The 15,906-nt window shown below is 45.0% G+C and overlaps 1 protein-coding gene across 2 annotated transcripts in view; it reads left to right on the forward strand.

Moving 5' to 3' along the window:
• The window catches only part of TRAF3IP2 (TRAF3 interacting protein 2), a 51,681-nt gene that overhangs the window by 22,024 nt on the left and 13,751 nt on the right, over positions 1-15,906 (forward strand). For both annotated transcript variants that reach the window (XM_015420788.1, XM_015420787.1), the window contains 4 exons: positions 4,299-4,488; positions 7,124-7,320; positions 9,395-9,483; positions 11,947-12,015. In XM_015420788.1, the coding sequence (XP_015276274.1) occupies positions 4,299-4,488; positions 7,124-7,320; positions 9,395-9,483; positions 11,947-12,015 (545 nt within the window). The remainder of the gene's footprint in view (positions 1-4,298; positions 4,489-7,123; positions 7,321-9,394; positions 9,484-11,946; positions 12,016-15,906) is intronic.

Consider the following 15,906-nt stretch of genomic DNA (forward strand, 5'->3'; position numbering starts at 1 on the left):
TGGATGGGAGATCACTTACCAAGTCCAGAGCTGCTATGCAGAGGCAGGCAATGGTAAGCCACCTCTGAACGTCTCTTGCCATGAAACCCCTATGGGATTGTCATAAATTGACTGTGACCCGAGGGCATTAAAAAAAGGGAAGGAGATCCCAGAGGTGATATCAGTCTGCTTGCTTTCCCCCTAAGGATATCAGTCTCCTTGGTGCTTGCTGACCTTCCAGGGCTGTGAAACAGGATGCTGGACTGGATGGACAACTATTTTGATCCAGCAGAGCCTTTGCCTTGTCTCCCCTCCCTTCTGCCAGCAACCAGCTTGCTGGATTCCTCAAGCATGTTGCTTCTGGCTAAAAGCAATCCTAGTTTGTGCATGATGGCTAGTAATATACTCTGGATTACATTACAATTGCGTGGGGAAAATTACACAGATTTTCATTCAGGCAGGTGACTTTGAAAAGTATGAGCAAGTAATAACAAAATTTGAAAATTTGTAGAATCCTGTATTGCTGTGTAGGAGTACCTAATGTCTGTTAATTCCTAGGCCTGGACAATTTGGTCCATCTAATATGTGTGAGCAAAATACACTTCTGTTTGAGTACTGGAAGGTTAGGCCCTCATCACACCAGACAGCTCCATTAAGTTTAAACATCATGTTAAACCATGATTTATGTACAAGATCTAGCTAGCCAAACAGATATAAGTAACAAATCCTGGTTGGTACATACATCACCTCCCCTCTACCTCCCAGCAAGGAGGACATCCTCTTAATATTAATGTATCATAGCTGAGCAGCTACCAGAGGCAGTGCTACTCAACAAACTATGGTTTAAAAAATCAAAAATAATAACAAACTGCTAAATTCAAACTGTGGCTAACAAATCAGCTACAAGTTTGGTGCCAACAAATTCCAGTTTGTTGTATTATTTGCATTCAGGCGTCACAACTAAGGCAGGAGTAGCCAACCTTGTTTAGCCCCAATGCCAAAAAAATGCAACATCTACTTGTGAAGATAAAGTGTGTGTGTGTGGGGAGGGAATGGGGGTTGTACTTGGCCAGACACTATGACTGCCAGATGTGAGTTGGGAAATTGGGGGGGGGGAGATGGATTTGAGGACGGAATGGACCTCAGCAGGGTATAATACCATAGAGTCTACCCTCCACGGCCCTTTTCTGGAAATTAATTGTAATAATGGTAGATCTCCAGGTCCCACCTGGAGGTTAGCAAGCCACACATTCAGGTCTGGTGTGATGCTGCTGCCATGCATGCCATTAGTTTAGGATTGCCAGCTCTGGGTTGGAAAATACCTGGAGATTTTGGGGGTGGAGCCCGAGGAGGGTGGGGTCTGGAGCATAGCGACAGAGTCCACCTTCCAAAGCAACCATTTTTCCCAGGTGAACTGATCTCTCTCACCTGGAGATCAGTTGCAATAGTGGAAGATCTCCAGCCACCACCTGGAGGTTGGCAACCCTACATGAGTTTCCTACTCTTGCTCAAACCATGTTTTAAAAATGATGACTTTTTGTGACTTCTGAAGACAGCCCTAGTTTGCAGCACAGACTTGAACTAATTGCTTTGTCATTCTAGCTAGTGAAATTTACAACATAAAAACAAACATTACTAAATTAGATGTAAATTCATATAACCTCCCCTTGCTTCTTTCCACCCCTTTAAACATTTCCTAACTTAACTGCACTGTTCTAACAAAGCTCCATTTTAAACCAATATGTAATCTGAGCCACATTTCACAAGACCCCAAAATAAACCAGATGATTTGTTCAGAACTGGAGGCAGTATATTGCTTGCTAACTTCCCACCATCTACAGCGAGACATAAAATTGCTTCCTGACAGCTTTTCATGTTTCCAGTGATTACTGGGCAATCATCACTCACAATGGGGTTTTGCACTTAGTGTGTTCTAATGTGTACCTTCTAGACAGAAGCAATCTAGTATGCAGTGCTCACAGTCTGTAATCTAGCTGTGGGTGCCTGCTCTCTGAGATTCATAATAGACTCACAGCTGAATTTCAAAGGGATTCTCTAAACTGTACTTTTTTGGAAAGAGTGTTATGGTTGTTCCTGATATCAGACTCTCTGATATGTGAGTACTGGAGCAGAGGAGGGAGAAAAACCAATGTTTACTCCTATTAAAATATTATGATTGTGGAAGTGTAGCATTATTGTCTCTTGTGCTCTTATCACGAGTCATGTAACTTTTAAAGTGTGTAATCTAGCCCAAGTTAAGCACTTTGAGTCTCAGTGATTTCAACAGGGAGTTAAGTGGGTGCTGCTGAACTCTCTCCCATTATAGTCAGTTGGACTGAAAAGTGCTTAACTGTCTGTGTCATACCCAATGGAGTTTTCTTGAATTAAAAAACAAATGGTAAAACCATGAGACACAATACAGCCAAAACGACACATGAATCCCATTGAACTGAATGGAATCATTAAGTATGTGCTTCATTTTTTTTACCTCTGAAAACAATGAGACTTGCTTTGTTTTTGGCTGGTTTTAATCCAAAAAGACAATTTCTCATGAAGAGAAACCTGACTGCAGTGTGTATTTTTCAAAAAGGCTCCAGTATTTCTGCTCATAATGTTAAATATATCATAACTAGCAGTAAAGCCCGTTGTGAAAGCAATACAACGAGATCTAGAAAGAGGCTCTGGGGGAGTGCTCTGGCTTTGGGCAAACAGTGTCAATTTGCTGTGGTGACCTCAGCAGGGTATAATGACAGAGTCCACTGTTTTCTCCAGAGGAACTGATCTCTGCTACCTGAAGAGCAGTTGTAATTGTGAGTGATCTCTAGCCCTCACCTGGAGATTGGCAGCAATTGTTACCCAGGACAAAGTGGCTGGTTTGGAGGGTGTAGTCTATGGCATTCTACCTGTCTGAGGTCCCACCCCTCTGCAAACCCCACCCTCTCCAGGCTCCACCCCTCAAATCCCCAGGAATTTGTCAGCATGTAGTTGGCAACCCCATCTCCTTCCCAGCTAACCATCAACCTACCATTATCTGCCCCTTTGACTTCAGCTGACTTCTGCCCTCCCTTCTGCAGAGCAGTTGTAATTCTGAGTGCTCTCCAGCCCTCACCTGGAGATTGGCAACAATGGTTCCCTATGTGGGACTGACTGGTTTAGAGGGTGGAGTCTATGGCCGAGTACCTGTCTGAGGTCCCACCCCTCCTCAAACCTCACCCTCTTCAGGCTCCATCCCTCAAATCTCCAGGAATTTCCCATCTGGAGTTGGCAACCCTATCAGGACTGGCCCCAATGTGTTTTCTCCCAAAGGCCAAAGTAGGTGACAGGACCAAGCTTAGTTGCCTACCAACAGGCACTGAGGGGAATGTAGGGTTGCCAGCTCTAAGGAGGGAAATACCTGGAGGTTTGGGGGGTGGATTCTGTAGAGGGCAGCATTGGGCGGAGCGGAAGGACTCAGCAGGTATAATGTCATAGGGTCTACCCTCCAAAGCAGCCATTTTCTCCAGGGGAACTGATCTCTGTCATCTGGAGATCAATTGTAACAGTGGGAGATCTCCAGGTCCCACCTGGAGATTGGCAACCCTAGGGGAAAGTCAGCTGCACAGCAGGGGGTTGAAGAGAATGGTTTGATGGCTGCTGGGCCAAGATTGGCAACAATAGTTCCCCAGGAACCTTGAAGGTTCCATATGCAACTGACATTCCAACTGCCTTGGGGTGAGGGGGGTGAGTTTGAGGTGTGGAATGCAGTGAAGTCCAATCAGCTTCCATATGCAAAAGACCTTGAAACACTGGGCGGGACTGCACAAAGCAGCCAGTCAACCCAGCCAGTGTCTTCTGACTGACAGTTCAAGCGTCCATACACTAAAGGAGTGCATTTTAGAACTTTGGCACCCACTATTCAATTATATATAAGGAGAGATATTTTGAACTCAAATTCCAGTGTTCTTAGTTTTCAAGTGTCTCTGAATTCTAAAATCACTACATCTCTGAGTAAGGGAAACATTTGTGTCATTCTGTGGAAGTCACCATGGACTGTTTAATTTATTGTGAACCTTTCCCATTTACTCAGATGGTGAAGGAATTTTTTATCCTGCCATAGCACACAGCACATCCTAAAGATGTCCTTGGTCACAATCCAATATAGAGTTCAGGATGCTTCAGGTTTAAGATTTCTATGGGCTTAAGTGTGCTTAACTTAACTCCGTATTGAATCACAGCTGTTCTGTGGCATACTGAAATCTTTTGTGCACAAGTAGTTTAACTAGGCAATCACTTGAGGGTTTTTTAAAAAATGGATCTGTTTGTTCTGAATTTTATCCTAGATGGGCAAACGCCGTACCAACACTTTGTACATCACCCTCAAAAACAGCATCCTGTTCCTGGCTCTTGCATGAGAGGCATTCATCCTGCTTGGAAAATAATCCCAAATTATTCCAGTCCTTATTCTCCCAAATGCAATGAAGAAAGACTTCCCCAAAGAGGAATCTCTTCTTCAGAAGTTCACAGATTACAGTAAGTTTGCACTACTGAGAAACCAAACAGTAATCTCCGGTAAAATTGGAGCTATAAATCCACATATTGCAAGCAGGGTATGATGACTGAAGTACCGGTAATCCTCTGTACAATTGCCTACTATTAGCATGCAGTCTGGGAGTGATAAAACTGTCATTAGATACCTCTGTAAGTAGCTGAGTGTGAAGTCACTTTTCTCCCAGAGTATTTGGGTACATTTTTAAAAGTTCAGCCCAGTTTACATTAAGAGATTTATCAAGGAGTTTCAGTTGTAGCATAGCAGGGTGGTTGTTGTTTTAATTTCAAGCTTTTTCTGTCTCTGAACAGTATTAGAACATCTTAGGCATTCTTCTGAAATGCTTTTTGTAGCCTTCATTTGCAATGGGCATGTGTCTAGGGTTGCCAGCTCTGGGTTGGGAAATATCTGGAGATTTGGGGGGAGGAGCCTGTAGAGGATGGGGTTTGGGGAGGGACCTCAACAGGGTATAATGCCATAGGTTCCACCCTCTGAAGCAGCCATTTTTTCCAGGGGAACTGATTTCTGTCACCTGGAGATCAGCTGTAATCCCAGGAGATCTCAGCCATACATGTGTCAGCCCACCAGCTGTGCTGGGAAAGAGTTCCCCCCGCAGTTTCGTGATCCTGTTTTTTGAGGATCACGAAACTGCGGAGGAAATCGGGCAAAGCCGCGGGTCAAATGCAGCCCCGCAGCTTCGGGTGTGAAATTGACCAATAGTATCGGGGCAAACGGCGGTGCAACATAGAGGCAGCTCTAGTGCGAAATCAGCCTATATGTGTGTGTGTCTCTCTCTTTAAAACTAAAAGATGTACTGGGACCTTGTCCGTGAGCCACAACTTCTCCCTTGTAGGCAGTGTAGCCCTGTTACCCCAATGCCTTGCTCCTCTTGTCCCCTGATCCTTATCTACCCTTGCTCAACAACTTCTGCATGTCTCTTCAACTCAGCTTGTCCTTCCATCCTGCTCCATTTCTTCTTTTTCTTCTGCCAGGCCCCCGGACTTGCCTCCTCTAGTGCTTTTCTCTTATACCACCACCTTAGACTTCTTACATAGAAAGATCCTCTGCCTTTGCCCTTCAAGATGCGGCCCAGTCCTCTCTCTTGGTGAAGCAGGTGTATGCATTGAGTTTCACCGTGCTTCTTGTTGTTGTTGTTGTTCAGCCGCACAGTCGAGTCTGACTCTTCGCGACCCCCTGGACCACATCACACCAGGCCCTCTTGCCTTCCACCATCCTCCGGAGTTTGCTTAATTTCATGTTCATTGCATCAATAACATTGTCTAACCATCTCGCTTTGACGTCCCCTTTTTCTTTGACCTTCAATCTTTCCCAGCATCAGGGTCTTCTCCAGTGAGTGCTCCCTTCTCATTTGGTGGCCAAAGTATTTGAGCTTCAGCTTCAGTATCTGGCCTTCCAGGGAACAGTCAGGGTTGATTTCTTTTAGGATTGACTGATTCGATCTCCTTGCAGTCCAAGGGACTCTCAAGAGTCTTCTCCAGCACCATAATTCAAAAGAATCTATTCTTTGGCACTCAGCCTTCCTTATAGTCCAACTCTCGCAGCCATACATGACTACTGGGAATACCATTGCTTTGACCATGCGGACTTTTGTTGGCAGGGTGATGTCTCTACTTTTTATTATGCTGTCTAGGTGCACCATCGCTTTCCTCCCAAGGAGCAGGGGTCTTTTAATTTCATGGCTGCAGTCACCGTCTGCAGTGATCTTGGATTCCAGGAACGTGAAGTCTGTCACTGCTTCCATGACTTCACCTTCTATTTGCCAAGAAGTGATGAGGCTGGGTGCCATGATCTTAGTTAGTGAGGACTGCTGTTTGCTTGAGGGCTCTCTAGCTCTGACTTTGATAGCCACACAGGTGTTTTTGGACCTTAATTGGAAGATGTTCTAATACAGCAACTGTGCATTTGGCACCAGACACATGACTTTCACCTTTTGAGGCCTCACAAACATCTTTGTCATGTGTCTTTAGATCTTGCTGCTTAACCTTCCTCTTCCTGGTCCATTATTCACTTATTGGTTATCTTATTGCAATATGTATTTAAGTTATGTGTACCTCAATATTGTTTGACCTCTGAAGAAGGCCCCAGTAGTGCAGAAACGTGTCAGGTCATGTGTATTGGCCCTTGTGTTTAGGCTATAGTTTTTTATGAGGCTTTCATTGGGCCCTTCTGTATGTTTTTAACTGTCTTTCTAATAAATACTTGTATTTTTGTATATTATAGGTTTTTAATATTGCCCCTTCATTAGACTTTCTTCTCACCCTTTTGGTTCTTGTACCTCAATCATACCTATGTTGCACTTTTAACATGATGTATTTTAAGTCATCTGCTTAACTGTCTTTTCAATTGTGTGTGTTTGTATTTTGTAAGCTACCTTGGGCATTGTGGAAAGGCAGGATAAAAAAATATGTAAACTTATGTTAAACTTATCATATGTTAAACTTATCTATTTTGTTTGCTTATTCCTCTTGAAATCTGTCTCACAGCTAAAGTAGCTTTTTCTATAAAAAGACAATTCTTATTTTTTTAAAAAAATACACATTTTTTTTTAAAATTCTCAGCTTTCAGTATTTTCCAGCTGACCATTCTCTTTCTTCCCAGTGGCCCGTTACAGAATCAGCTACTTGATGGAAGGGTATCATCCAATGCATATGGTGCCTATGAAGATATGAACGGGTACCCGCCTGATTGCATGGCTCAGGTTACTAAACCTCCATACCCAGCCGTTGTCCCAAGACCTCCAAGTAATTCTGCAGTCAGGGGAACACTGAGAACAAGTAACTTGCCAGAAGAATTGCGTAAGTTGTTGCCAGGCTTTTGTGGGGTTTTTTACAAGTTTTGTTATGTTTAATCTCTGAAAACTGTACATGAAGTTATAGGATTTGAAAGAAAGAAGATCTCCTATTTCATCCTCCTAGCAGGAAAGTAGAAACACATCTGAACCACACCCAGCTGACCCCTTATGCTAGTTGTGGCCAATGCTCCCTCTAAGCTGTGGAGTCTTGTGAGCAAAAAAATCAACTTTGTAAGCTACTGGCATTAAAGCTGTGAGCGAGCGATTTGGCTGCTGCATAAATCAGTTTGCTTTGGGGCCATTCTTTCTGAGCTAAGACAAAAATGTCTGAGCTGGAGGCTAAAAAACTGTGAGCTAGCGCACACTAACTCAACTTAGAGGGAACACTGGTTATGGTTCCTCCAGGGATGCCTCATCACAACTTCTTTTAATAGTGAGACATCACTTATGGTCATCTAAAGCTGATGTCTGCCACTTGTCATGGGGTTTGATCCTCCTGGTGTCTTTTTCCTGAAAGTAAACTTACAAGGCAGGGTCAAGTCCAAACCAAATTAGAATTTCTGCGGTTCGCTGGGCACTGTTCCAGATGGGAAATGCCTAGAAGCAACTCTTTTAGGTTGGAAGGTTATAGCTACTCTCCAGATTTTTGAGGAAACACATCTAGTGCATACTGACCTCAATGGATGGGGAGATGTGTGGTCTACAAAATAATCCATAAGGCCTTCCTTGTCTACTGCAAGCTTGCCAAGTGGCTGTTCCCTCACTTTTAGGGTTTTAATAACAAAAGCTTGCATTCATATAGTTGTTTCAGTGTTCCTATAAGGCTACTGTCAGCCCTATAAGGTAGGCTGGTAATATTCTTATATGGAAGAGCAGGGTCTGAGTCAGAAAATAGCTGTCACTGTCTAAGGAGAAACACAGTTTGAATAAGGGAACCCTGGATCTTAGTTCGTTTTCTCAGCTGTACCAGGTTTTCCTGGGGAAGATGCGGTAATATAACAACTTGCACATGCAGCCCCAAAATGCAGCCATTTCAGACCAGGAAAAAAGAAAGGGGGAGGAAAGAGCCAATGCTGAGGTCCTGAGCAGAGTTGGGCCCCTGAAATTGAAAAACAGTACTCCACAGTTCCTATGTGATTGTGGGGAATGTGTCAGGTCTAGGTTTTTCAGTAAAAGTTGCAACATCTAGTTTGAGCCTGATTCTCACTCACTCTTTCTCCTACCTATCCAGCCCTTCCCACAATTCCTAAATGTTGATAATAACTGTTTAGTTGAGTGCATTTCTGATATCTGCAGATGAGGTTTGGATCATGTCATCCATAATGAAGTTTTGACCTTATATCCCTTTGAGGAACAGATATGAGTCTGAAGGATGAAGTGACTTTGTTATTCCTCCAGAACATAATAATTCTCTTGTAGAAATTGCTTTAGTTGCTAGATCTAGGAATCATTTAACCAGTTAGAGAAGCAGCAGTACTTTTCATCTTATTTTATTTCAGCAAAATTTGCAATACAAAATTCAAAAAGCTAAGCATACAAAGCATTACAAACAAACAAATAATAATCAGTCAGTCAACAAGAACCTTTGCAACTGTAATATCTTTTACAAGATTTCTCTAACACCTTAACTCCTTGACAAAATGATAATTTAAAAAGTATATGGCCACCCCAAAGTTGTATACCAATCATGACTTATGTTTTAGCCAGCACATTCCAAAGCTCGCTTCTATTCAATAAAACAAAAAAAAAGACTGGTCTGCCCAGCAAGACTGTTTGGTATTGCTCACTAGACCATTTTGTGCAAGAAGCAGCAGTACTTGACCACCAAATGTGCTTTTGTATTCCCAAGAGTCATGGGAACAGGATGTGGGACAAATTAAAGAGTAATCCGAAGGATCCCAGGGGAGGTGCCTTGCCATGAACGTAAGACCATCAAGCCAGCTCAGTTTTGTTATATAAATAATCAAATAAGTTAGAGCTTGCAGTCTTCACAGTCAGAGTTGGAGCTCTTTTTCTCCCCCCCCCCCCCCCGAGTTGCCAGCTCTGACTCATCACATTCATGTGAACATCTCTCCTAGGTAAAGTCTTTATAACCTATTCTGTGGACACAGCTGTGGAGGTCATGAAATTTGTGAACTTTTTGTTCGTAAATGGATTTCAAACTGCAGTAAGTAGTCCATCCTGGAAGAACGAATAGCAGCCAAGGGAACTGGTGGGAGTTGGGGAAAGAGATAGGTCACCTGCATGTTGAAAGTTTATTTTCATTCTGGTTAATGTTTCTGCTTACATTGCTGAATGTTATATTTAAGAAATGTGGGGAGGAACTCCTTTGAATAGGATGTTGAAATTCCATTATTGCAGTATCCATTTTAAATAGATGCATTGCAGCTCTTATGGAAAGAGGTTGAACTGACAGCTCTTGAAAGCAGCAAATTATTTCTGTAGCACTGCAAATGTACAGCATGCTTTGCAGTTTGTTGTGCAAGGATCACAGCTATCTGCCACTGAGAATGGGTGAGAGGGAGAGGCAACTCTATGGTTGAACAGTGCTCTAAACTCTGGTACACAGGTACAAATCTAGAACCATTCCCTCCAGACTAACCTGTATATTAAAACCAGTCTGTCCCCTGGTCACCCTTACATACTGGAAGGTCCTTCAATTACCAAGAGATGCTTGGATGCCACCAGTGCAATGCTGATCCTGCATTTTGCTAATTCCATGGTAGCAGTGTGTCCTGACCTCTGTTGGCAAGAGGGTTTTTGTCTCTACCTACTGCAGAGTCTCAGGTGACAAGGGGGGGGGAGAAAAATTATCCTAAATATTCCTGGTCAGCTGGAATATTGCTAGTATCAAAGGACAAATTAAGCTGCTGAAATCATAGAATCATAGAGTTAGAAGGGATCTCCAGGGTCATCTAGTCCAACCCCCTGCACAATGCAGGAAATGCACAAATACCTCTCCCAGGGGAGGTGCTTGTTTCCTAGTAACAGAAGGGACAGCATTGCTAGCTTATATACAGAATTATCAACATTCGGACTCTAAGGGCTAAACTAGTGGTGATGGAGGCATACATGCATTTGTATTACATGACCAACCTGTTCACCTTTAAAATGGTAGCCAATTGTTTTATAGCAAGTGGAGTGCATGTGCTCCAATGCTGCAGTCCATTTAACACACATGAAGCTTCCTTATATTAAATTAAACCATATCAAGATCAGTATTGTCTACCCAGATTGGCAGCATTTCTCCAGAGTCTCAGGCAGAGCTCTGTTTACATAATCTACTGCCTGGTTCTTTTAGGTGGAGATGCTGGGGACTGAACCTGGGGTTTTCTCCATGCCAAGCAGATGCTCTACCTTGACAAAATGATAATTTAAAAAGTATATGGCCACCCCAAAGTTGTATACCAATCATGACTTATGTTTCAGCTATGGCCCCTACCATCTTTGAAGCATTTTTTCTATCAGCCACTTCCAGTACCATAACTGAAACAGGCTGAAAGAAAAATATTTTCAGCTACAAAGTACAATGACATAAGGATGTAGCAGGGTTTAGGTCTTCTCACCTGTGATTAAAAACAAAACAAAACATCTACGCTCTTTGCGGCTCCAGTTCTTAGGTGGGAGGGAGAGGTTTGCTCGGATGCCCATGGTCCCACCTGAAATCACCACACTCACCACGATTTTGGAAATAAGTGGAATAAATTGGCCACAACTTTATTGGTTACAGCTGTAAGCAGCACTGGCACAGCATGGGTCCATCGGATCCGATACATCGGCTGACCCGCCACCAGCCGATGGACCCCAGTCTCCCAGTCAGCCGATGTGGAAGAAAATCACGGGATGGCAGGTTACTGGGGATCACACAGACAACTGCCCCTTCGTGATCCCCCCTGCCATCTGGTCATGAGGGCAAGTGCTGGTAGTCCTTGAGCAAGCTTGCTCCTGTCAGCCCTTACACCAAGACCCCTTAAGGAGGTCCCCACCTCCCGTAAATGGCACACAGGCCTATTTCCATAAACGGATCTGACCCCATGCTGTTACCACCTAAAGTTGTGACAAAAGAGAATATATACAAAGCAGTCCATCATGCAAGTTATACAGTCAGAAACATTGTTCCCCAGTTGGCATACCTAGAGGGTGGGACGGGTGGGCAGTATGGTAGCCGGGCGGTGGAGGCGAGCAGCCAGTTTGCTCCCGCTCTTTAAATCCTCCCCTCCCTCAGCCAGGCTGGAGCTCCATCATTGGTCAGAGGTGAGGGAGGAGGGCTCAATTTTCCTGCCACTCACCTGCCCCCCACCCCCTCCACCCTGCCACACTACCTGTCCATCAAGTGTGATGCTCCCCCCGCCTGACGCCGCAAATGGCGGGCTGCACCGAGCCAGGCCCTTCTTGTTTCCCCAATTCACACTTAAATATTAAGACACATGAATAAATACACCCGAATTTGCCCCCCCCCCGGCCATAATGTCTAACCTGGCCCTAACTGGAGGGCAAATCAGAGCCAAACACCTTAATATTGTGACAGATATCTAGGGGTACCCTTGTTAGTTTGCTACAGCCTAAACAAAGTCAACTTAAAGATAAATGCTAGCAAGGGAAAAATCATGTCTGATTTATTTTCTTATAGATTGATATATTTGAGGACACGGTTCGAGGTATTGACATAATTAAATGGATGGAACGATACCTGAGTGATGTAAGTAAAAATGAAATGTAATCTTGCTGTTTGCATTATTATTTTCCCACACTGGCAGCTGAAAAAAACCCTGTACGTTTGACAACTAGAACGCCATGAACTAAAATAGAAACTACCCTCCCCTGTGGGTTAATTATTCATGTTTTTCCTGTCCTTATCTTCTTCCCCCTTTCTAATTTAAAATTTGAGCCTTTGAGTGAGAGAGAGACACACACATCTTTCTTATGCCAGTAAAACACTGCATGTCTCTACTTAAAAACAAAATACGTCATCTGTAGAGGTAGGGAAGCCATTCCCAAACAAATGCTTAGCCCCATCAGGAACATGTGGGCTGACCACTGTTGAAAACAAAATGCCTGACTAGAGAGACCTTTGGCCTTACCCATGGGGACTGTTCACATATTCTTAAAGCTGACAGCCCTTTGATGCAGGGCTACTGAGAGTCACCACGAGCCCCCAAAGATTCCACCTGCCCCCCCACATGACCCTTATCTAATTATACCCATGTGTCTAATTTTGTAATTTTATATTTGTACACAGTCCAGGGCTCTTTTTGTAGAAAAAGCCCAGCAGGAACTTATTAGCATAATAGGCCACACCCAACAGCAGAAACTCATCAGCATATTAGGCCACACCTCTGACAGCACAGCTCATTAGCATATATATGTGTACCAAAGAAAAAGAATATGGACTGAAAAAGACAGAGATAGAAAGAAAGCAAGAAAGACAGAAACACAAAAAGAGATAGAGGAGAGTAAGAGGGACACAGAGAAAAAGAGAGACAAAAAAGAGAGAAAGGCAGAAAGAGAAAGAAAGAGAGGGAAAAGACGAAGTAAGAAAAAGAGAAAGAAACAAAGAGAGGAAGGAAGCAAAAGATAGAAAACAGATGGGGAGAGAGGAGTAAAAGAAAGAAAAACGAAAGGAAGGAAAGAAGATGAACAGAAAGAAAGACAATAGGAAGGCAGCCAGAAGCCTCCCTTTCACTCCCTCTTGTTTTTTTTTGGGGGGGGGAGTGAAAGGGCGCCCTGAAATGGCTGCCCACCCGCCCTTTAAAGGGAGCAGCTGACGGTCGGATTGCAGGTCAGCTGATAGCTTTAAATGGCTGGCAGCTCTCCCTCCCTTTCTCCCTGGGTGCTAGGATGTGCATTCTGAGCAGAGTACAAAGACATGGCATTGCTTTCCAAGTGCAGAGGCTCAGTAACCAGGCTACAATTGGCAAAGCTTCCGTCATTCTTTACTGGAGTTCCTTGAGCATCAAAGCCATTAGCTTTTCTAGGAACTGGCTTCTGATACTTGGTGGGCTGGAGGCACCCAAATTCTTTTAAGACTGACCTTTTGTTCTCCTCCAAAGAGCAGCAGCCCGCGGGCTCCCCCGGCACCAGCAGGGGCCACTTGCCGCCCGCCTCGTCGCCCTGGCCCCTCTCGCCAAAGAGGCACCCACCGCTGCCTCTTCCTGCAGGGCTTCTCGGCCAGGGGTAGCCCATTCCCAGGCCAGGAGGTCACCTCTGCGCCGGCTGGAGCAAGCAGCGCCCACCCGCCTCTCTCTCTCTCTGTCCCAGTTCCCCCTGGGCCTCCCATCGCAACCCCACCCCAGACGGAGAGGCCTGCGTTGACGAAGCCATTGGACCCCCCCTTACCTAGGGGAGAGAGTAACAATGAGGCAAGCGGCAGCAGTGGGAACGCAGGAGCCACGGTGGAGAAGCGAGACACGGCTGGAAGCCCAGGCCCAGGGCGCTGAGGAGAGGCACCCAGACCGCAACAACCGGAGGCATGAGATCAGGGGTGACCCCGGATCGGGTGCAGAGGGAGCCGGAGGAGGTCCGGCTGAGTCCCAGAGGAGGCCAGCGAGAGTAGCGCAGAGGTGGGATGAGCAGAGAGGAAGAGTGGTGCCGAAGCCCAGGTGCACATGTGGTTGGCTGCTTCAGTTTCACTTTTACCGAGCACAGCCACTTTTGGTGAGGTGAGGGAGGGGAAGGGAGGGGCGGGCTCAGAAGGAAGGCGGAACACCGTTCCTGGGCATTCCGGCCCAAAAATAGCCCTGGTACACACATATATATGTGTACCAATATAGGATACACTTCTTACATCTGATGAAATGGGCTCAAATGCACACAAACTTCATGTCACAATAATCTTTAGTAAGTTAATCAGTAAGAAATCTATAATATAAAGGTGAATGTCTACAGTAGCAAGGTAGCATTTACAAAGGGATACTAGATGTCCTGCCAATACTGCCTGGACAGTGTTTAATATGTAATTAAATCTAATTAATTGTGAGATGGAGAAGGAGTTCTAACTTATGTTCCACATGTGTAACCATTATGTCAGATTAACATTCCATTACCATGCATGTAAAGGGTGAAGGGGGGGAAGCATCCTTTTATTACTTTGCTAGATCATGGGGAAATACTAACTCCTCCCCTTCTGTTCATAATATTAATAAGGGTTTGCTGCTGTAGTGCTATTAAGTATGTTCTAAATTTTCAAGCAGGACAGGGTGAGAAGAAATTGAGACCAAGACTGACAAATTAAGGGGGGGTGGGAATTAGAGGGGGGAAGAGGTGCAGGCAGATCATGAAAGGAAGAGAACAAAATGACGGAAGAGAAAAGTGTAGAAAAGAGGAAGAGAAATTAAGAAAAGAGAGGTGTTGTTTTATTTTCTACAGTACACTGCTACACCTTTGCAGGATCTGGCTGCACAGACAAAACTATGGAGCTGGGTAGAATGAAAGAAGAGGGAAACCATAGACTGCTGGAGATAACAACTTGTTAGGGGGCTGCATACTGGCAATGACTATAGCAGACATGAACTTGCTGGCTGGTCTTGCATTGCTCAAATCCTAGCTTGGTTGATGGGTTAAGCAAGATCTGATAGGCACAGGGTTGCCAGACCCCCAATCCCAGCGGGTATTTCCCCAATTAAGGGGGCTCCTTCCCCTTGCCAGCCACCTGGCTGGTGGGGGGAAGCCCCGCCTCAAAGATCAACCACCCACGGCGACCCCTAATGCAAGATTTAAAGGGCCCTTCAGCTGGCCCGCCAGTCAGCTGGGGGCTCTTTAAATCTTGCAGGTGGGCAGGAGGGAGAGGGGTGGCCATGCTCGCCTCTTCTTAGGCACCCACAGCCTCCCCCCTTCTTCCAAAAAGCATTTAAAGGGATGTGAATTCGCAGCTTCGAGTGCAGGTGACCACAACCTCTCCCCCACTTCTCTCAAAAAGCATTTAAAAGAACCCTTTAAATGCTTTTCAGAAGAAGCAGGGACCAGGTGCCTGCACTCCAAGCCATGAATTTGCATCTTGGAGTGCAGGCATCCGCAGCCTGTCCCCCCACTTCTCCCAAAAAGCATTTAAAGGGACCCTTTAAATCCTTTTCAGAAGAAGCAGGGGTCAGGTGCCTGCACTCCACGCCGTGAATTCGTGGCTTGGAGTGCAGGCACGTGTGGGGCCCCCTTGCCTCTTCCCAAAGGCATGTAAAGCGACCCTTTAAATGCTTTTGGGGAGAACCTGGGGGCGCCGGTCCCCAACATGATGACATCACTTCTGTGTGATGTCATCATGTTGGGGACAGCCCCTCCAATAACCCCCCCCCAAGTCACCCGCCGAGGACTTGGAAGGACTTGGCAACCCTTAGATAGGCAAGACTTTGCAGAAAGGCATGGTGAGCAGATAGTGATAGCTACTGCTGTTTACTGTGCTCTGTCTTAATAGTTGGAGCACAGAGCTGCATTAGAAGTAAAATAAATTGCAATGCATTTGCTGAATACAGCATGAAGCTGATTTCAGGGGCCCTCCAGCTATCTTGGGCCCCAGGAATTTTGTTTCCCCAGTCCCCTCTCTCAGTGGCCCTGCTTTGGCATTTGTGTTCCAGTCCTTATCCAGTCCCTATGTGTACAT

This window comes from Gekko japonicus, unplaced genomic scaffold (assembly GCF_001447785.1).
Source record: "Gekko japonicus isolate JY-2015 unplaced genomic scaffold, Gekko_japonicus_V1.1 scaffold1809, whole genome shotgun sequence".
NCBI classification, from domain to species: Eukaryota; Metazoa; Chordata; class Lepidosauria; order Squamata; family Gekkonidae; genus Gekko; species Gekko japonicus.